We start from the raw sequence: 22,030 nt of genomic DNA on the forward strand, positions 1-22,030 counted from the left end.
CATTACCTGCCCCACGGGTAAAATAGCATTACCTATTTCACAGGGAAAAAGGCATGTGGGCTGCCTCACAGAGGAGGGCGGTGTGGAATCATCAGCGAGTGGAATTACGTGCAGTTTCTGCACACAGACTTCCTTCGGAGGCTAGAGGAGAGGTTGCCTGTAACATGCAGTCTGCCTCTCATCTGTGGTATGCTTTCATTTGACAGTTCTGCAGGGCGTACCTGCCATTAGTAACCCACTCTGGTGCCTTAGATTCCTGCAGCTAGAATCACTCTTTTAGGTCAAGACATTTTCTCTCTGGGAAGCTCCAGTTAATGTGCCACTTTGTTTCCTGCGAACCAGAGCTGGCCAGCATGCAGGCCTGTGAACACTTCCTTGGGCTTCTCTCAGGTGAACTTTTCAGCTCCCCACGGATTTTAGAGAGCGTTGAAGTCCCTATGACCTATACCAGTGGTTTTTAAACTTTACTGCACATAAGAATCACCTGAGTGGCATTTAAAAATCCTAATGCCAGGCCACCCCCCAGACCATTAAATCTGAACCTCTGGAGGTGGGACCCAGGCAGTATTTTTCAAGTCCCCTCTCCCAAGGTGGTTACAAAGTGTCAATAAGCTTGAAAGTCAGTTACACTATTTTTTAAAGTAATATTTTGAAAGTAATTGTATAGTTTTAAGAACAGACTAGGGGCCGGGGTCAGGGAAGTGGGTTCACTGGTACAATAACATGTGCGACTTGGAAACACCCATGAACCCGTGTGAACTGTGACAGCCTCAGTCAACAAAGGCCTCTCTGCTGCTATTTTAAGGAAGTGAAAGAACTGAAGTGTGTCCTGTTGTAACACAACTCCTGTGGGCCCCAGCCTTCCTCTGCTGGCTTCGCCCTGGGTCTGCTTCTGGACGGGTTCCTGTGGTGACCAGAGTCTCATATTTGCCAGTGTGGCTTAAATTTTGTTCACAGGTAAAAGTCTTCTGGGCACCCTGGTAACTTCAGACCACCAGAGCAATTTGAAAGATGTGTCTTGTGGGATTTGTCAACACTCCAGCCTGTAGAAATTTAGATAAAAACTGAGGCCAGGACGCTAGTGACTCCTGCCAGAGCTGGGGACTATGCCAGAGTCCCTGGTGTCAATGCCATCTGAGGCCCACAGGGATTTTAATCAGGTGAACTGAGCAACTAGCCCTCGGAGGCCCAGGCAGGGCAACAACCTAGCAGTACAACCAAATGGGATTCAGGCCATACAGTGGGGAAAGGCATTGAACTGGGTCCCCAGGGCCCAGTCCTACCTTGATTCTAGAATTCATTCCTGTGGTCAGACATCGCCAAAGCTTTTCTTGAGCCTACGGAACCCCACCTTGGTGCTGGGCACAGGGGAGTGTTTCTTGCCCTCGGCTGTTCACAAGAATGGGCTCCAGTGTCTGTGGTTGGCACCGACCGCTAGAGGGACCTCCACGCCAGGTCGCGTGGTTCAAGCGACCGGACCCTAGGGTGTGACTCAGTTTTCCAAACTGAGGGGGTCACAGAGACAAGGAATGAGGCTGCCCTCGGGCCCACCTCAATTTGAACGGGATCGTAGGGGTCTGGGGAAGTCCGAACACCTTTGGGCTGCTGCGCTGCGTGTGCCTCTAATACGTTTTTTCCACGGCTTCTCTACTTGTAATTGTCGATTCAAGTTCCCTTTCTGCTTCCTCGCTTCCATTCTCTGAGACCGAGGAGCGGTACCGAAGGGCTAGAGAAGCCCAGGGGACTGGGAGGTGGAACCGCCTGGTGGCCTCCCCGTGGAAGGTGGCCCGGAAGGGTGCTGGAGGGGGAGGTGACAGGAGCGGGGAGGGCTCCAGGGAGTGGGCGTAGCCTCCCGAGAGAGGCGGGGCTTGAGAGACTCGGAGCACTGCCCAGGGGGCGGGGGCGGGGTCAGGGTCAGGGTAGGGGTCGAAGCCGGGGCGGGATAGGGGCTGAAGTAGGTTCAAAGAGGCGTGATTGTAAGGCCGGTCCCTACCGGCCGCAACGGTGCCCAAGAGAGAGGAGGAGTGGCCGAGGGGCCGTCCCAGAGGGGGTGGGGGAGCGGGCTCTCCGGGACGAGCCTCCCGCGGGTCCCCGCCCCCGTCACGTGGGCTCCAGACCCGGCCGCTGCCGGTCGGTCCGCTGGTTGGTGGGTCAGTTGGTCGGTGGGTCAGTGGCCTGCAGCTCGGTTCTCGGCCCTCATGTTCGAAGGTGGGAGGGACACGGGAGCGGCCCGCACACCTGAGCCGCGCGGAGAGGAGCCCTGCACCCAGGTCAGTGGGCTCTCCCCACACCCCCAGGCCCGCTGCGCTGTCCGGACTGGGAGTCCCCGCAGGGGGCATTGCCTGGGGAACAGAGAGCCCCCAGATCCAAGAACCACTTGGGGCGTGCGGGTCAGTGCCGGTATGGGTCCCGGAGTGTGTCCTAGGCTCGAGGACGGGGACCCTCCCCCCCTTCTCTGGCTAGAAGATGGGAGGAGGGTATAACTCCTGTGGATTTGCTCCGAATCTCCAGCCAACCCTGCCCGGGATCTAGGGACAGTTCGCGGCCCTACAGGTGCCAGGATGCCCCGGAGATGCGCAGGGTGGTCGGTCAGCTCAGTTCTGTGTGGTATGATAGAGCTCTGGAGCAGCCGCATAATCTAGAGAGGCCAAGGTGGTGGGGAAGCTTACCGTCTGTTTGCCCAAGCAAATGTGTTTGCCAGAGCGTATGTCCAGACACAGGGCCTTGGCTGAGACCAACTCTACATTGTAATTGCGAAAATCCAACATGCCTGTCAAAATCTCAGGCCACTGCGTCCCTCTAGACTGCAAGGGGGGATGGTCCTGTTTGAAAGTGGGCTCCTCTCCCTCAGGACATCCTGTCTCCAGACCCCTGGCTTTTCCTCAGGTAAAAATAAGATTACGTATTTTAAGACCAGAACTTCCAAGTTTGGGTAGGATTGAAAGAGTCGTTCTAGCCAGTGTTTAATCCTCTTACAAAACAAATTTTATTTATATTTTTCGAGCAGCTGGATATTTGGTATAGATCCATCTCCCTTTCCATATTTTGGTCTACTTCCTGTCTCTTTCTTCATGTCTCCTCCCAGTTCCTTAATTGATTATGATACAGATCCGAAGTGTTTCCAAATTCTCTGTGTTTCCAAATAACACAAAATGTTATTTGATTTAGAGATTATTTCTCTTGGGTTTAAGAGAGGCAGCCCATTTGTATTCTGTTTAAATTGATGTTTAAACGACTTTGAAGTGGACGATGAGGGAGATTGGTGACTTTTTCACTTACTGCATTCATCCATGATTTTATTTAGTACATTATTATTATTATTACTTTGAGGTTCGTGGATGTGCCAGTTATTAGCTTTTTGCTACTGAGGAAACAAACTGAGAATCCTGGTCTCTTTTTTACTAGTAGGGTAGCTATGGCAGGTGCACTGATGTTAAGACTGCGTAGAATCAGATAAAGGCTATGAAGGAGGTAAGAGCAAAGAATTGTGGGCATTCCTGTCTTTCATCTGAGCAGGGAAAAGCTGGGATAATTTCAAGAAGCGGGTGATGTGTGTGTGATAGACCTCAAAGGATTTCTCCTGGGTTTCTCCAGGCAGAGGTGGGTGGAGGGTGACCTGGGTTGTGGGAGCTGTGTAGGCAGTCAAGCACTGGCTAGGCTAGCCATGAGAAGTGGCAAATGGTCCAGCTTGGCTCCTCTGGTGAGTGGTCGACAATAAAGCTGGTGAGAGGGATGAAATGTGGCCCCAGAGGGCCATGAAGGCCAGGTGCAGAAGTCTGGACTTTGAAAGCATGGGAATCAATAATGGGTTTCAAGCAGGGGTCGACTGATGGTTCTGTGAGTTTAAAGTCAGGGACCTTGGCTCTTGACCCTCCCAACCTCCCAAGGCTTAGTCTGAAATGGGGAAAATCCAGTAAATGTTTGTGGAATGAATGGTCAGGCAACACTTTAGAGCAGTGCTTCTCAGCCTTTAACAAGCTTAAGAATTGCCTGAGGATCTTGTTCAAATGCAGATTCTGATTCCTAGGTCAGGGGTGGGACCTGACATTCTGCATTTCTGCGAAGTTCCCAGTGGTGAGATCCCTTGACTGTGGATAGCCAGCATTAAGAGCAGTAAGTTTGCAAACCTAGCTATGCCTCAGAATCACCTGGGGAGCTTTTAAACTCTTCCAATAAAGTTACTCTGGGGATGTTTTTATGAAGTTCCCCCAGGTAATTCGGCTGAAGGCCAGGTGGGAACTGCCGTCCTGAACTCTGGCAGTGCGGGCAGCAAGGACCAGAGGGAAAAGACACTTGGGGGTGGAGAGGCCAGTTAGGACACTGGAAGGTCAATCCGGATAGAAGTGGTGAGGCCTTATGTTGGGCCTGAGAGGGTGGGACAGGTAGGAGAGACTCCAGAGAGATAGAATCAGTGGGCCAGAGCCCCAGGGAGTGGGCGGTGTCAGTTTCTAGACCCACTGGACAATGGAGACGTGAGGAGGAAGGAACAATTCTGGGAAAATTCATGTTTGGACAAGGAATGGCCTGCCCTTTAGACTGTAACATTTGGGGTAAAATTTGGAAGTTGTTTTTCAGTCAGCCATCGGAAATTTTTTTTTCCTGAAATACAAATCTGTTGATGATGCTCCCCTGTTAAAATCCTCTGGTGGATTCCCGATTCCAAAATGTGAGAAGGAAGAGCTAAAGTGGACACAACCGATGAGGCATTTAAACGTTTGTTAAGTTTCCAGGCTGTGCACCCCCATTCAAGAGGTGACACTCAGGAAAGAAAAAAAAAAAGACGTGACACTGTCACCACTTGGTGTGGGCACAACCAGGCTGAAACGCTTGGCAGCTGTGTGTGTGTGTTTCCGAGTCACTATCTTTCCTGCTTCCTCGGAGCAGTTCCACCTTATGCTTCCTGGCATCATTCTTTGGTTTCAACACTTGATGGCACCGATGGGTCTCAATTTTCACAGAATCCACAGGTAGTCTCAGAAGGGTGGGCTGTATCATTTGTATACTCTGAAAGCCAGGTCTTGTTCGATCTTGGGGATCTTCACTAGGCCATTCTTAACTCACACACCTGGTAAATAATCTAGGAGGCGCTGTCCTAGAGCAATCTGTTTTGTTTTAGACCCAGAGCTTTTCGAGGACTTTTGAGGTTCAGGGGGCTGCTGATACTCAGCTTTGTCTTCAGGAAATTTATGATTTCTGTTTAGTGCTCCTGGGTAATTCTTGCTTGGGTGCTCCTCGTTAATTCTCGCTTTCATTTCCTCTCTCTGTCACATACACATTTATGCACACTGAGAACTGAGCATTCATTGTGCATGATGCTTTTAATCGCCATGTTCCATGTCGTGTAGTAATCTTGGCCTCTGTAACGCATGTGTGGATGGAAGGTCTTGACAAGATGGGTTAGGATTGCCTCTCTGAAAGGATAAAGTTTAAGATCCTTGTTTGGCATTCAAGGCTTTGCAGAGGCAGGCAATCATTTAGTTCCCCAGCTGTTTCCAGTGTTCCCCAAACTGAGTGGCTCAACAATTTCTAGGCTTTCTGCCTTTCTGCCTTTGCATACGCTATTTCCTCTTCCTGGAAAGCCCCTTAATCTCTGCTCTGTGAGATGAATGGACTCTTATTTTATTTATTTATTTTTATTTTATTGAGGTCATATTGGTTTTTAACTGTGTAATTTCAGGTGTACATTATTATATATCAGTTTCTGTATAGACTGCAACATGCTTGCCACCAATAGTCTAAGTTTTATCCGTCACCATACATATGCACCCCTTTACCCCTGTCACCCACCCCCCAACCCCCTTCCTCTCTGGTAACCACTCATCTGTTCTCTTTATCCGTGTGTTTGTTTATCTTCCGTGTATGGTGTTTGTCTTTCTCTGTCTGGCTTATTTTGCTTAACATGATACCCTCAAGGTCCATCCATGTTGTTGCAAATGGCACGATTTTGTCTTTTTTATGGCTGAGTAGTATTCCATTGTACATATATACTGCATCTTCTTTATCCAATCATCAGTTGATGGGCACTTGGGTTGCTTCTATGTGAATGAACTCATTAATCCTTCGGGATGCAGATGAAACTCTTTTTTTTTTTTTTAAAGATTTTATTTTTCCTTTTTCTCCCCAAAGCCCCCCGGTACATAGTTGTATATTTTTAATTGTGGGTCCTTCTAGTTGTGGCATGTGGGATGCCGCCTCAGCATGGCTTGATGAGTGGTGCCATGCCTGCGCCCAAGATCCGAACTGGTGAAACCCTGGGCCACCAAAGCAGAGCATGTGAACTTAACCACTCGGCCACGGGGCCGGCCCCCAGATCAAACTCTTGAAACACGTCTCCTCTCTCCACCCCTAAATCATTTTCACTCTGCTCTGTAATACTATGTTTGTATAGCATCAAATATAGATCTCTGCTCTGGTGCTTAGACACTTTATTTGCATGTCTGTCCGTACCCCCTCCAAACTCTTAGTTCCTCTAGGGCTGCATCAGCCTTTGTGTGTAGCCCTACACTTAGCAGAATTCCAGGAAGAGTTTGTGGTGGACATGGGCCTTGAGCTGACTGGCTTTGCAGTGTTTGCCTCAGTAAAGGGGGAATGGGGCAGGTTATTTTGTGCCAGAGATGAGGGAAGGAACAAGAGCAGAACCTGAAAGACTAGGACAAGCCCAACCAGGCGTGGCCCACATGGCTAGAGTCATAATGTGGCTTGGGGAGGGGACATTGGGAGAGGTGAGGCTGGAGTCTCAGGCTGGGGAGAGATCATGGAAGGCCTTGAAAGTGGAGCTAAAGAATTTAAATTTAATTCTGATGACATTGAAGGGGTATGGAAAAGACAGTGAAAGCTGTGCTTTCAGGGCTGGGAAGGACAGGTTGGAGGGACAGGAAGAAACTTGTGAGAATGCACTGTTGGAATAACCCATTGGGGTAGATTAGGACCTAAATTAAAGCAATCCAGTAGGGATGGAGAGGAGGAAATAGGCGAGTGAGCTTGCCAAGAAACCCTGCAGGATTTGGGGACTGATTGGATTTGAGGGAGAGAGAAAAGAGTCAAATTGGACACTGACATTTTGTGCTAGTTTGCTGGGGGAAGAATGAGGCAATTGTTAGCAGCATGAGAGCATGGAGGAGCTTCTTGGAAGGGGGAAGGGAAATGAGGGTGGTTGATTCCTTTGGAATCAGGAGAGAGCCTTGGGTAGTTTCTTGCATGCCCCTTATATTTTTACCCATGAGGATGGTGACGCCCAAAGAAACCTACCCAGGGTCACCCAGCTTCTGGTGCAAAACCCAGGCCACCTGGCCCTCTAGCCTGGGGCTCTACCCTTTGTAGCACAGTGGGTTTGGCCAGAGGAGAGCTGCCAGAAGGTCCAGATGGAGATTCCGTTAGGCAAGAAAAATGGGAAAAAGACCAGGTTTGGGAGGAATTCAGTCTGCAGAACAGATAAGGCTGGAGTCTTATAGGTCAAGGACTCAGAGGGGAAGTGTCTACTGGCAGCCATTGCCAATGGGGGTGTGAAGGCTCCTGCGTCCTTTCTGTCCTGTGGCCTACTGTACGTGGGCTGATGGGAAGTAGGGAGTGCTTTTATGGTATCGGCACGCTTACACTTGTTAGTGTTCAGGGTGGGTACGTGTGTATTAAATGGTTTTTCTGGGAGTGCAACTACCAATCTGTCAGCTCCATGTCAAGATGTATTCCAAGACTAAAACACCTTTTTTTTTTTTTTTCCCAGACAAACTTTTAGGGACACGTCCAACCAGTCACAAGAAGTTGCCTGTGTAGTTCGGGAGTGGGGGTGGTGGTGAGAGCTAATCTGGGGAAGGCAACCAGGCGTGAGGACCTTTTCCAAGCGGAGACCTGTGTGTTGGGCCGGTGTCAGGGATCCAGATGGTTGAGTGAGGGCCACAGCTGTCAGATGAGAAGACAGGACCATATCTAGGATCTGCCCTGCTGCCAAGAGACTCAGTGGCCCTGAGGGTGGATTTCCTCCCCTCCTCACTCCTCCCTTTCACACCTTTCTGCCTGGCCAGGCTCTTCAGCCTCCTGCCTCGCAGGATGACTTCTGCCTTTGCCATGGCCTTTGCCGTGGCAGCTCTCCTTTGCTAAGGAGAGCTGGGTGCTAAGCAGAGCTGGGTGAAACATTTAGATCATTGCCTGGCATGTGGTAATTATCAAATGAAAACAAAGACACAAGGAATGCTGGGATTCAACTTTGAGGGGAAACTTGTCAAGCCTCTTAGCTCTTTTGAGCTGTGTATCTGGGTCTGGCAAGCTTCTACCTCATTTTGTTTTGAGTTTTCGTCTTTTGATTTTTTACTGCTCAGCCACAGTAAAGTATCAGGGTCAGCCATAGATTGCAGACTTGAGATTTGGTTGTCCATGTCTCAGAAACAACTTAAGCAGGAGCGAATGGGGACAGTCTACTAATAAATCTCTAGGAAGAGATTGTTAACCCAGATGAGGCTATGGGGAATGGGTCCTATCATGGCCTCCCAGCCCCTCCCAGCCTATAGCTGCTGTGACATTCTTAGGTGGCTCTGCTTTTGGTATCTCTGTTTCCTCCTGCTGGTGAGGACAGCCATAGGGGAGGAAGCGATTCAAATCCCAGGGCTGCTTCGCCTGCTTGGGGATAGCCAGTGCTTGCTGGTCACTGGGAGTGTTCTGCGGGCATAGTCAGAACTCCTGCTCTGACTCCCGGGTAAAGACATAAATCCACAGTGACTTGTGTGTGTGGTTGGAATGTACCACTCAGATGTAGCTGGGCCTTTCGGCTGGGCAGGGCCACTCCTGTGACTGTACTGGGGTGTCCCAAGAAGTCTTAGCAAACTTCTCTAAGAGAGGTAGAGAGAGAGTCTGTTGTAGGGATTAAGGGGACAGAGAAGGGCAGAGCCACAGCTCAGACTAGGTAGACCAAACGTGGGTTACCTCTGTTCTCTGCATGCATACGTGGCAACTCCTCTCTTCAGGGCCAACAGTTTCCTTCCACCAGCGCAAGACCTTGTTTTCCCTGAATCAAAGATGTTTTCGCATGAATAGCTAGCTCGCTGGACTGCTTCGTGGAGGCAACAGAGGCGTAGCGGACTGGCCCCACAGAAAGCTGCCTCCAGAGAGAAGGATAGGGTGGAGCTTTCGGCTTTGGTGGGTTTTACAAAGGGTTTGTCTCATGACGTGGGTAGTGTTATTCTCATTTTATGAGAGGGAAACAGGTGCCAGAGAAGTAAAGCGATATATGTTTCTTTTAAGATTCCAGAATATTAGATTTAATTTATTGTCCAAACTGGGACACTTTTGAGAGTGAAAGTTGGCGGACAAATGCTCAACTGGAGGGGATCCTGGGATGGCAGGACTATCTCGGGCCTACTGGGGCATGTGATATCAAACTCCAAATGCAATAAGCAACCAGGGGTGGGTAGGGGTGCGGGGAATTGGGGAAAGAGGATGACAGTAGGGGGATGGGAGAAGTTAGAACTTGAATTTGGGTGGGAAAGGCAGATTTTTCCAATTCAACATTTTACTAAAGCAAAGAAATAGTTCTTGGCTCTGACACTTGACCTTGACGGGATGTCATGAAAAAGTTATATTACATAAGCTCTGCTTGCGACCGGCCAAGACATCTGGTTCTTTGATGCAACGCTGCTCACCCGGTAACAACAACAAGCGTCCTGTGTGTCTGTCTAGGTTTTCGCTGCCCAGCTCACTGGAGCTGCACAATGCCTCAGGCGGGGATTATTGTCCTGCTTCTGGAGAGGAGGAAACTGACTCCTCCTGCCCACCCCCGCTCCTTCCAGCATGGAAGGCAGTGGTTTCTCCACCATGAGGACTTAGCCTCCCTGATCTCTGAGGACTCTGGTAGCTCTAGAATGTGTACTTGGAATCAGACAGGCCTCCATTTAAATCCCGGCTCTACACAGACTAGCTCTTGCTACTTTGAGCAAGTCTCTACCTTTCTGAGCTTTAAGTTCCTTAGCTGTTAAACGGGAACAATAATAAGCTTATTTCCTTTGGTTCTTGTGAAGGTTAAATGAGGTGATGCATATAAAATGTTGGCTACAGTGCTTAACACATCGACAGTGGTCAATAAATGGTAATATTATTGTTATCATCCTCATCTCAGGAAGCCTGGCAAAAATACTTTGTCAAGAGGATTGATTTACATCATCCAGAGGGCTTATTCTGAAATTTCAGTGGGGAGGTAACACGTTCTGAGCCTCCAGGTGTGACACAGAAAGGTGTCACACAGCCATGGTGAAGGTGAGCGGAAGGTCCAGGAAGCAGAAGTGCACAGCAGAGTGGGGAACAGCCTGGTTTCAGATGGCTGGTCACCAACGTACAGGATAAGGGTGACAAACAGAGCTCAGAGCCCAGACCAGCTTGATGAGACGTGGCAGGGTAAGCGCAAAGTCCTGCCCTCAGGCTCCAAAAATCAATTGGTGTGTCTCCTACCCGACCATGTGGAAAAACCCACATAAATTGGCTTAGCCTGGCTGCACTATTAGAAGTCCTGAGTTTAGACTTTGCTGGGGGATCATCCTACTTTTCCCTGCACTGGCCCAAACTGGCTATATCTGGAGGTTGTACCCTGGGCGCCACACTTTGGAAGCAGGTGGAGGAAGGACCCTTACTGCTGCAAAGCTGGAGCCCCTGTCCTGCAAGCTTTGGAAGGACCTGGGACAGACAGGAAGACAACAGGCTGTGATTGCAGTTTTCAGATGGGTAAGGGAGCTACCATGTTCTGTGTTACTCAGAGGGGGCAGAGTTGAGGGTCCATGGTGGTGACGATAGAGGGAATTAAAGAGAAGGCATATTTCAGCTTGATGTGATGTAAGAAATTCCAAATAACTGAAGCATACCTCTAGGGCCAGGCAGCTGTTTTGGAGTGTGTATTGGAGTCTGCCTGAAGAGGGTATTGTCCAAGTGGTATTGACAAGAGAGGAGTTTGTGAAATAACAGGGGAGGCAGGGTTTGCTCAAAGGTAATAGGTCTAACTCAAAGTGCTGTAGGATTTTAGGGGGATAAATGGTGGCTTCTGAGCAGAGAGGTGACTTGCAGCAAATGTAAGGTGGAAGGAGGGTGGAAGGCTGGGGAAGGGCAGCTGTAAAGCTGGGCGGAAGCTTCTCTAGCTCAAGTTCCAGGCTGAAGTCCCACTCAGTAATGGGTTGTGGGAGAGAAAGGCTCTGAGGAAATGCCTTTGTGGGCTGAAACTCTGAGGCTATGATCCCGAAGAAGTGATTGTGCTGTGTGTGTTCTCTGCTCATGCCTACTTTGGCCCCGCCACTTGACGAGGGCATGAAGGCTTTGACAGACTCATGGGACACCTCCTGAAGAGTTTAAGAACACAGCGTCCTGGAGAACCAGAGCCATGTGGTCTGAGACACTGGGCTCACAGCAACCAAGAGGCGATGGTGAGTGTAGGAGGGAGTCAGCCAGGAGGGCATTGGGCACAACACTAGGAAGTCTGACTGTCTGTCTGTAGCCTGGGCCACAGAACAAGCTTCCAGCCCCAGGAGGAGGCAGGGAAGAGCTGTGGGCAGCAGAGCCTTGTTCAAGTAGGTTGAGGTTTTGGGTGGGGTGTGGATGGGAGGATGGAGAGTGCTGTGGTTAAGCAACATGGATGCCTGAGGGGCACACAATCCTGGCCTGGGTGGCAGGGAGGAGAGTCTGGCAAGGTGGTAGGAAGGGAGGCCATGGAAACCCCAAAGTCAGAATTGGCCCACTGGATCTAGAGAAACGCACCCTTTTAGGAGCAGAGGTAGAGCATAATTCTTAAGTATTCTAGAGTAAACAGACTTGTGACCTCATTTATTATTTCAGTCCCCAAATGATTTTTGAGCATCCTCTGTGCTGAGAACTTTGATGGTGGGAACATGAGATGAGTAAGACATTCCTTGCTTGGGTGGAATTTAAGGAATGTACCCCTTACTCAAAATAGACAGTAATAACCACAGAGGAAACAGTGAAAATTCAGAGAAAGGAGAGGTTGGGGCACCAGGCGTGCTGAGGAGGTGGCATTTGAGGTGTGTCTTGAAGGAAAGACAGGGACCTGAGACACCCATTCCTATGGGGTGAAGAGCATTTCTAGCAGAGGGAACAGCAAGGCCTAAAGAAAGGCATGGGATGGTAAATTAAGCAGCATGTGTGGAAAACAGCCAGTGGTTTGGTTTGGCTTGAACTGAAGAGTAAGTGAGGTTAAATGGGGAACAGGGATTGGAAATCATCATTTATTAAGTACCCGCTATGCATTAGGCACTGAGCACAAGAGTCATCTGTGCTTGCTTACATCTCATGGGAGCCTTTTAGGACTTTAACCAAGAAGGAAACTGGTTCAGGATAAGTGACTTTCCCAGGGTTCCCTAGCTGGTGAGTGGCTGAAATGAGATTTATGCCCAGCCTACTTGATCCCCAGACTCATATTGTTCTGTCTCTTGCCACCATGTTGAGAGTCCAGCTTATTCAGTCTTAAATTTACTACAAAGACCAGCTCCTCATGTTGAGGCAGGAAGATGGTCAGTCTTCATGTGTCAGATGACATTAACCTGTGAGAAGCACTTGGTGGATGTGGCCAGATTGTCATGATACACAGCCCCAGTAAATATTTATGTGTACACACACATACATATTTAGGAAGTAAATCTCTAAAATAGTTGGAAGTTGCACAGTTGTTCCTGGTGTTAAAGAAACTGTTACTTGCTGAGCGCTATAGGCAATTGCTGATTTCATGGCTAGATTCCTCTATTTTCTCTCCCACTCAATAAATTATATTAGAATGGGGCAAGATAACCCTGAATCTTCTCTAACTTATACAAAAAGAGTTTTGGCTTTAGTTGCTTTATCATTAGGGACAAGTTACTTGCAACCCACCACACCTGTTGGGGAGCCCAGGGAGTCAGCCTTAGAGGGATGTTAAGCAAGATGGTGCTCTAGAGTGGGTTGGAAGGGTGGGGTGAGGGATGAGAGTCAGAGAACCTTGGGCAGTAACCCAGGTGGGGCTGTGGGGGTGGAAAGGAGGGGCTGGCACAGTTCAAGAAGCTTTTGCTTGGAGCCTGCCTGTGCAGGAGTGTGGAGTGGGTGCTGGGGTACCTGTGTGAAAGGAAAGCATTGTTTCCACAGTGGCATGTCAGGCTCTGAGCAGGTGGGTGCTGGTGGTGGCTATCTGCTGAAATTGGAGTTATTTCTTATCTTGTAGAGCTAGCCAGTCCTTATTGCTGATCAGGTCTGCCCAGGGCCCCATCCTCTGTCCAGCTTGGCCTCCCTTCTAGAGCTTAGGACCCACATCTAGCCTTGGCACCTGCTTCTGTCCTCAGGGTGGACCTGGGATCCTTCATGCTTCCTAGTGGGAAGGTTTCCCTCAGCCCAAAGAGAAAGCCTGAGGAGACCGCCTAGGAAGGTCATGGTGCCAGATAGGGTAGCATCTGGACTACGGTAACTTGGGACCTCATGTTAATAGAGGACTTCAGGTGGGATGAAGCTCTACCCCCATGTCCTGCTTACTAATCACAAGCACTTTGAGAACTGTTAAGGGGTGCTCCAGGGTCACAAATCTAGTCCTTAAATAAACCTAGTGACAAGTGAATGAGGAGTGGTGTTCATGAGGAGGATCCTACATGCTACCTGAGACATGCTTCTCGTGGCATCACTGTTACACACTGTGCATGGAAACCTTTCTTAAGTACCTCCAGGAGTCAGTGCCTGCTTGGCTCTAGGTGTTCTGTAAAAGGGTGGTGTCCACTAGGAGTAATTTCTGGCCTCTCTGGGACACAAGTACAACTTGGTCGTCTTCTGTTAAGGCCACCTCTGAGTTAATAAGGGATCTCCCGATGTCAGTGACCTGGGACCGGGAACCTCCTGCTTCAAGGCTGAAACCAGCTACGAATGTGGTCAGGATTTGGCCCTTCCTCTCCCCCACCCCCAGAGCCCAGCTTCAGCCTCCGTGTTTGGGGTCTCCCAAATCCATCTCCCAAGCTGTGACTTTTCTGCCAGGTGCCTGCCCCCAGGTACCCAAATGGCACATGAGCATCATAAACTCTGCCTGCTTGCTGACCCTAAATGGGGTGCCTGGTGAGACTCTGGCAGAATGGCTGAGGAAGGCGCCAAGGGGCTGTAAGAGCAGGCATGTGATTGACAGGAAACTTCTGCTCTGGGCAGCCTAGTGGCCCTGGCCATCCTGTCAGATACTGGAGGGTCACAGAAATCTCAGAGCAGGTGCACTGTGTTTGTACCCACAGCGTCCACCTAACTGAGGCTCAGCTCCCAGAGATTTGGCAGCTTCTCAAGGGGAGTCAATGTCATATTTTTCCCTGATCCTAACATTTAGGCCCTCATAAAGGGACCCTGATTAGGGTCTTAGCTAAATGTGTCTCTGGAATACTGCATGTTCTCTGAGAGGGGAGAGGCCGGGTGTCACATATTTACTGAGCCGCGTGGTTTCCTCTGTCCTCTTTCCTAACCCTCTGACCAGCCCTGTGTGAGGCAGGTGGTATTATCTTCATTACGTAATAACCTGAGAGGTTAATGCATGTTACTCAAGGTCAAAACTAACCCAGCTTGGGCCTGGCCCAGTGGCACAGCAGTTAAGTTCGTATGTTCCGCTTCTCGGTGGCCTGGGGTTCGCCGGTTCGAATCCTGGGTGTGGACATGGCACGCTTGACATGTCATACTGTGGTAGGTGTCCTGCATATAAAGTAGAGGAAGATGGGCACGGATGTTAGCTCAGGGCCAGGCTTCCTCAGCAAAAAGAGGAGGACTGGCAGTAGTTAGCTCAGGGCTAATCTTCCTCAAAAAAAAAGAAAAAAACTAACCCAGCTTTACGTAGTAGAGCCAGGATTTAAACAAAAGTCAGTCTGACTCCAAAGTTTGGACTGTTCTATTGCATCTAGTTCCTCTCCTTCCTCAGGGAAATGAGAAAGGAGTGACAGAAGGCTCAGGGATGGACTGGGCTGAGGCGTGGGGACTCTGGTGTTGGCACTGCCTTCCGCTTCTGTGGCCCTTTTGAATCACACAGACTTCTACACCTTTCACTTTGAGGCTGAGGAAATGTTCGGGTATCTCCTGTGGGAACATAATGGCCCTGCACTGTGGAAAAGAAGAGATGAGAAAGATGGGAGAGAGGCACCCAGGAGCTTTTGCAGATGCTCCCACTCCCCGGGGGTCAGACTGACAGACTTTCAGAACAAGAGCTCTGGGCGCCCAGGAAGGGGAGACTAATGCAGTCTCCAGCTGGCTTGTCTTTGGTCTGCAGGACTGTGTGTGCAGATGGGGGATTCCTGGATCACTTTTCTTAGGAAAGTCCCTTAACCACTCTCTGGCTTAAGTGCTCTTAGGTGAGGGAAGTGATCCGAGTGGCAAGTGTCTTGTGACTGGTGACCTGAGGTTAGGGGCCCCAGCTCTGTCTCTCCCTCCCCCGTCGTAAGCTGGAGTTGTTGAATTGGGTTGAAGAGAAGAGGGCTGGGCCCAGGGCTCTTGGCTCCTTGAATGCAGCTTGACAGCTGGTCAGGCTGCGGGGTCTTGGGGTTTCCTCCTTGTAGTGTACCAAAGTCTGGCCTCACTAAATGGTCTTGGTGTCCAGGTGCGGCTGACTTAGAAAGAATATAGATAAAGGACCATTAGGAACTGTCCTTACCTGGTTGTTGTTTAAGGTCTGAAGATGTGAAGCAGTCTCCCTTAGACTGAGAGGGAAGGGAGATGCCAGTGGATGAGAGCAGAGGCCCAAGCCTATGGAGAAGAGGCTGCCTTCCTCCGATAAGCTTGCCCAGCCTGCCCAGCCATGTGTCCAGGATCAGACAGGGGTGTATATTAGTTTGCTAGGGCTGCCACAGCTAAGTACCACAGACTGGGTGAATTAAACAACAGAAATTTATTTTCTCACAATTCTGCAAGCTACACATCCAAGATCAAGGTGTTGGTAGGGTTTGTTTTTTTCTGAGCCGTGTCTCCAAGGCTTTTAGATGGTCCTCTTCTCCCTCTGTCTTCACATGGTCTTCCCTCTGTATCTGTCTGTGCCCTTATAAGGATACCGGTCAGATTGATTAGGGCCCACCTAATGACCTCATTTTAACTTAATTACTTCTTTAAAGAGCTTATTTCTAAATAGTCACATTCTGAGGTACTGGGGTTTAGGATTTCAACATGTGAATTTGAGGGCAGGGGGACGCAATTCAGCCCATGACAGGATCTTTCCAAAATCTTTAGTGGACAAGGTTCAATGTCATGGTGAGGGATGGAGAGGCACTTGCTGCTGGTCCTGCCAAGCGACCAGGAGAGAGGAAGGTAGAAGCGGCCCAGCTGGTGGAGGAAGCTTGATTGGCCTTGTCCAAAGGCTCAGCCCAGAAAAGTCCTGTCTGAGCTGTTGCCTTGTAGTCTGGACACTCTGGCAGCAATGGGTTCTGTGCAGTGTCTTCATCTGACTCCCGTGTGGCCCTCAGCCGTCCAGTGAAGACTGAGCTGCTAATTCCCTGCTAATACGCTCCTGCCCAGGCCTGCAGAGGAAGCCCGCTTCTCCTCTGACAGAGGCCGAGGCCAGGCTGTTGTTGCCAGTGCACACAGCCTGTCCTGAAGGAAATTCTTTGGTCTCTTACTGGTTTAAACTTTTTAATGCAAAGGGAAAACTGTTGCATTGATTCAAAATTAAACTGTTCAACAAATGTTGAAGTGAAGGTTCAAACTACAGAATAAATTTTGATTAATTCAATTAGTATTTACCCAGAGCCTGCCAAATTCTAGGGCCTGTGCTCCTCCCTAGGCAGCTTGGGAGGCTCGCAGAAGGTAGCTGGCTGCAGGCTAAAGCTATGCAGGGGGTCCCCGAACACTCTAGATGATAGAGAAAACTTGCCAATTCAGATCTGTGTTTTTTCTTGTTGCTTAGCATTCTAAAATAATAGAATGAGGAGAAATGCCTGGTTTTATCATCTGTTAGGGAAAGCTACATCCTCTTCTCCTGTTGGTCTTTTGGGAACATAATTACATTCATCAATTATGTCTCTTGCTCAGGCCAGGCCAAGCATGGCCAAACTCTGCTTATGGCAGAGCTGCCTTTGCCTCTAACTGTCAGGCTGCTAGAAAGGGGCCTCAGGTATGGAGAAAGCGAGACAGGAGAGGCTGTTGTGGACCACTCCCTACCTTATTCAGAAAGCTGGCTAAGCTCTATCTCTCTCACATGTCTCTTCTCCCTTTGCTTTCCACTCAGGTATACACACATTTCACATTTTGTGTCAGCCAACATTTACTGAGTGTCTACCTGTGTCAGGTTCGTTGCTGGGCTCTGAGGATAGACAGGTGAACAGAACGTACTCCTTACTCTCCGGCATCTTTTTTAGAAGGAGAGACAGACATACTGAGGAATCATATAAACAGAGCTGTAAGTGAGATGATAAAGGTGGGTACCAAGTGTGACAGGAGCAGAGTGGAGGCATCCAGTACCTTCAGGCACTGGAGGTAGTGGTGTCAGGAAAATTTGCTGGCATTGATGCATTTGGAGAAAGCCTTAGAATGGGTGGGATTTGAAAGTATAGATGGACAAAAGCATCCCAAACAGAGGAAATAGAGAAAACAGGAAAATCCTTCTGGATATAGAGAGTTGGAAGGCCTAGTGTGGCTGGACCTGAGAGTATGGTGGGAAGTCCAGCTGGCAGGGTGGATCTTACTGGAGGACTTTGATGGCTGAGCTACAGAATGTGGCTTTGTTCTTGAAACAGTGGGGAGCTATGGAGGGTTTGGGAGTGGAGGAGTAATGTCATGAGCTTTATGGAACATATCCTGCCTGCACTGGGAAAGATGGGTTGAAGAAGGGTCAGCTAGAAGTAGGCAGCCTAGAGGAGGCAGCTTTGGCAATCCAGGTGAGAGATGATGAGGATCTGAACGACAATGAGATGAGAGTTTGGTCAGATGTTAGGACCTTCAGAGAGTCTGAATGGCACTGTAGACAGCACCATATGAGACATCAAGAATTTAGCTTCAAATCTCTGTTCTGCTGGTCCCCAGCAAGGGAAGGTAGAAGCCTGTGTTCCCCTCTGGAAAAGCCCAGATTCTTAAGTAGTGGGGTTTAAAAAAAATCTTTTATTATAAAAAAAAAGTCAAAGATACACAAAAGTAGAAGGAATAGTATAATGGCTCTCCTTACCTATCACCCAGCTTCAACAATGACCCCTTGCCTGTTGTAGTTTTTAGGCAGTGCTTTTGAGATGAAGCTTTTTGGAATTATTCAGGTTCAGGTTGCATCTGAAGCATTTCTCTGACTCTGTCTATCCTCAGGTTGAGGCAATGAATGACTTGATGTCCATTTATTCCTCCCTGGAGGTAAATTTGTGTGCGTGTGCATGCATGTGTTCTCTGCTGTGAGAAGGAGAATGAGGGTAGCTTTCATTGAAGGATGTGTTCTGGGGTTGAGGAAACACACTGCCAGCAGGTTCCTGTCAGTGCAGTAAGGTCTGTGTGCCATGGGTGCAGGCGGGGTGTGGACAGGGGAGAGAGTGGAGGTGAGGATTCCTTAGGGGTGCTGTTTGCAGGGTCAGACACCCTCATTATCCATTCACTGAAGGGTGCTTGTGGCCTGGGGCCTGATTCATGCTGACCAAACTGACTAGGCTAGTCTATAAACCAGACACCAATGGGCTAATTTACTTTGGCAGGCGTTGTCCAGCAGCCACAACACAAATGCCTGCCTTCCCAGACTGCCTTCCTGGCATTTCCCTACCTAGGAAAGTGAATTACAGGGTCATTTGCAGGTTGCTGGGGAGCCAGGATCCCAAACGGAGGGTGCCATGTGGATGGTAGTGATGTCACCCCAGGATGATATGGGCCTTCTTGCCAGTGATCAGTACTCATACCCTCAGAGACAGTGTTTCAGTCACCAGAGTGCCACACAGACCGACACTGACCAGTCCTTCACTGAGAGTAACTCAGGATGGCTTGGCGATGTGGTGATTGTTTGTACTACTTATATACTCTTTGAATTTGGCAACAATTGAAAAATAAGACCCGGAGTCACACAGATGGAGACAAGATTTCATGTCTAGGGCTAGTCAAGGTGCTTAGAGAATGTGGCCAATAGGGTTCCCAATGCATCCTGTTGCTGAATTAGCATCCCTCCCTCTATCAGGGACCTGGATGAATGCAGGCTTCCTCTTGGGGCAGGCCACTTCCGTCTGGCAGGGCGGCTTTGGACAGAGAGGGAAGGGTGGGGCTAAGCTGCACATGCTCAGTTCCTTCTCTCATTCTCACCAGTCAGATACTTAGCTGCCCCCAGGTGAGGAGGTCCTGGAGAGAGAGAATGTCAGTGTGCTCCCATTGGGTACTCCCATGGCAATATGAAACAAACTAAATGAAGGTGTGAGCAGTGCTGTGGGTCTCAGCAAAGGTCTCTTGGACGGGGAGGGGTGGGGATGCTGTCATAGAGGAAGGAGAATTATCTGGGCCTTGAAAAGTTAGTTTGGATGGGCAGAGACTGGAGAAGGGACCTTTAACTTGAGGGGACAGCATGAAGAAGGCACAGTAAAATGCTCTCTGGCTGGAGTATCAGGAACCCAGAAGAATGCGGTTGGAGGTAACCAGGTGTGGTGAGGCAGTGTTGCTGGTTGGTTTGGAGCATAACTTTGGAGTCAGACAGTCTGGGTTCAAATCTCGTCTCTACTGCTTCCTGGATGTGTGATTTGACCAAGTGCTTAACCTCTCCAAGCTTCAGTTTCCTTGTCTGTACAATTTGGATAATAACAGTGATAATATCAAGATATGAGATGCATATAAATGCTTAACTCAGTGCACAGTGAGTGCTTAATAAATGTCAGCCATTATTATTACCACCATGTGTCCAGGACAATTTGGGGTCAGCTAAGTAATGCCTTGGATGCCGGACTCGTGAGTTTGGACTGCTGTAGGGGAGGCGAGGGGTTGCTCAGGTGAGAGGAGGCTCTCACTGCCTTGGTTCTCTATACCTGACCACAGGCTGGGGCAGCTGGAGTGGGAAGGGTGGGATGGAGAGTAGCGTCCCTCCCCATCCACAGGGACCTCTCTGCTGTTTGAAGGTGAAGGAGGGGTCAGGGAAGGGTCACAGGGGAATGCAGGGTATGTAGTTCAAGGAGGCGAGGAGCTGCCAAGCGAGGGCGGGATCATGCTGAGAGAGTTTCTGATCACGCTGAATCTCAGGGGCTGCCAGTATGCCGATGAATATTTGGATATTTTGGTCTGGAGCTTACAAAAGCAGTCTCTTTTATGAGTCATGAAGATGGAGATGAAATGTGGATTGTCCAGGGAGAGACTGTAGAAAGAAAAAAGACTGATCACAGAATCTGCCTCTGGGTAGTGAGTGGAAGCTGAGAGAGGACATTTAATGAAGGAGGAGGACCTGGAAGAACCCAGAGAGCACTTTGTCCCAATTGCTAAAGGAGGAGAGTATCTCAGGGGTGTTGGCACAGATGAGATGCCGAAGAAAGCAATCCACGCCGACAGTGATTGCGGGTCTTGGTGCTTTACTTGTATTAACTAATTTGACCTTCACAACCACGCTTTAAAATAGGTACTGTTATTATTCTCATCTTACAGAAGAGGAAACTGAGACACAGAGGGTAAGCATCTTGCCCTAGGACACACAGCGAATGATGTCAGAAATAGGGCTCTAAGTGGGCGGGAGGAGGACGAAGGGGGTAAGTGGGTACGTGTGCACTGTGACGGATGGCAACTAGACTGCTGGTGGTGAACTCGATGCAGTCTATACAGAAGGCAAAATATGATGATGTACACCTAAAATGTATATAATGTTATAAACCAATGTGACCTCAACAACAACTAAAAAGAAATGGGGTTCTAACCCAGGCAGTCTGACTCTCCAGCTTACACTATGTTGCCCTGCAAAGACTAGAGCTGAGGTAGCTTGATAGATGAGAGCGCCGCATCAGTGCCCAGAAATGGGAGTCTCATCAACAGAAGGTGTCAGAGAGAATGGGAGGTGGCGCTCTGGCAGTGAAGCTAAGGAGAAATATGAGATGGTAGCCATGGGGGATGCAGGGACAAAGGAAGTGTTTTATGATAGCAGAGGCTTTGATATTTGTGGTTTTAGAGGAAGGAGCAGGATAGGCGGAGAGATGCAGATGCAGCTTAGAGAAGGAATGATTGAGAGGGTGGACCTCAGTGATGATAGATTAGAGGATCCAAGGGCAGAGGGGAGTTTTGAGGTGGAGAGAAAGGGAATTGAGGGATTCCAGTTCTCACCAAAGAAAGATGCATGGTAGCTTGCTGAGGAGGAGTCTGAGAGGAAGGAAACACGAGGTTAAAGATCTGGGTGCACGAGTGTCTGATGGTGCTGTATGCGTTGGTTAGCATCCTGGAGCAGGAGGAGGAAGAGACACCTGAACTTGCCTCCCCAGGCAGGGGGAGAGTCAGGGCAAGTCCTGACCAGAGAGGCAGAGCGAGCTGGGGAGCAGGTTCAGTGCAAGCTGCGGGGGTGGTTAGAGAGAGAGAGGTGGAGTTTCAGGTGATGATCCTGTGTACTGACTGCTGACATGCAGTAGAGCTGATGGACCTGGAGTAGGGAGACTCCATCCTTACTGTCCAGAATGAGGGGTTGGTGAGAGGGGAAACTGAGTTAGAGAAGTGTGGGAAGGGTGCCGGAGGGTTCCTGAGGTGGGCAGTTGGAGAGGTCAGGCTGCCATAGCCTGGTTATACACAGGGAGAGGGAATCTAGAGAGCCCGGCCAGGTCATCTGAGAAGAATCCCTCCCTCAGGTCCTTGCATCCTTCTACATTATTGCTGCAGGACAGTGGTGGCTTCCAGGTAGCTCCCTTTGGTGGTTCCCATTGCCTGATGAATAAAGCCAAGTTCTACGGGTGAGATTAGGTGAGAGACCCTTCACAAGCTGGTCTAAGCCTCATTTGCTGCCAGTCTTTCCCCGTTCTCTGGACACACAGAGCTCTATGCACCACCCCTGCTCCCCTCTAGATTCTTTCATACTTTGGGTATACTCTTTATTCCTCTTGCAATGCATTTGGATTTCTGCCTGCTGCCCATCTGGAGAAATCTCACTTGCTCTGTGAAGCCTTCTGGCATTTCCCACCCTGCA

At 49.4% G+C, this 22,030-nt stretch overlaps 1 protein-coding gene across 24 annotated transcripts in view; it reads left to right on the top strand.

The window, feature by feature from the left end:
- The first annotated feature begins 1,892 nt into the window (after nt 1–1,892).
- The window catches only part of PPFIBP2 (PPFIA binding protein 2), a 146,191-nt gene continuing 126,053 nt past the window's right edge, over nt 1,893–22,030 (top strand). For 15 of the 24 annotated variants that reach the window (XR_011441096.1, XR_011441097.1, XR_011441094.1 and 12 more), the window contains exon 1: nt 1,952–2,270. Coding sequence is in view for 11 of the 24 variants with exons in the window: in XM_070274630.1 (XP_070130731.1) it covers nt 2,199–2,270 (72 nt within the window). In the remaining 13 variants the exon portion in view is untranslated. Of the gene's footprint in view, nt 2,271–22,030 lie in introns of all 24 variants that reach the window. The other 9 variants (XM_070274645.1, XM_070274633.1, XM_070274641.1 and 6 more) reach the window with 7 other exon arrangements.

This window comes from Equus caballus, chromosome 7, assembly GCF_041296265.1.
Source record: "Equus caballus isolate H_3958 breed thoroughbred chromosome 7, TB-T2T, whole genome shotgun sequence".
Taxonomy (NCBI): domain Eukaryota; kingdom Metazoa; phylum Chordata; class Mammalia; order Perissodactyla; family Equidae; genus Equus; species Equus caballus.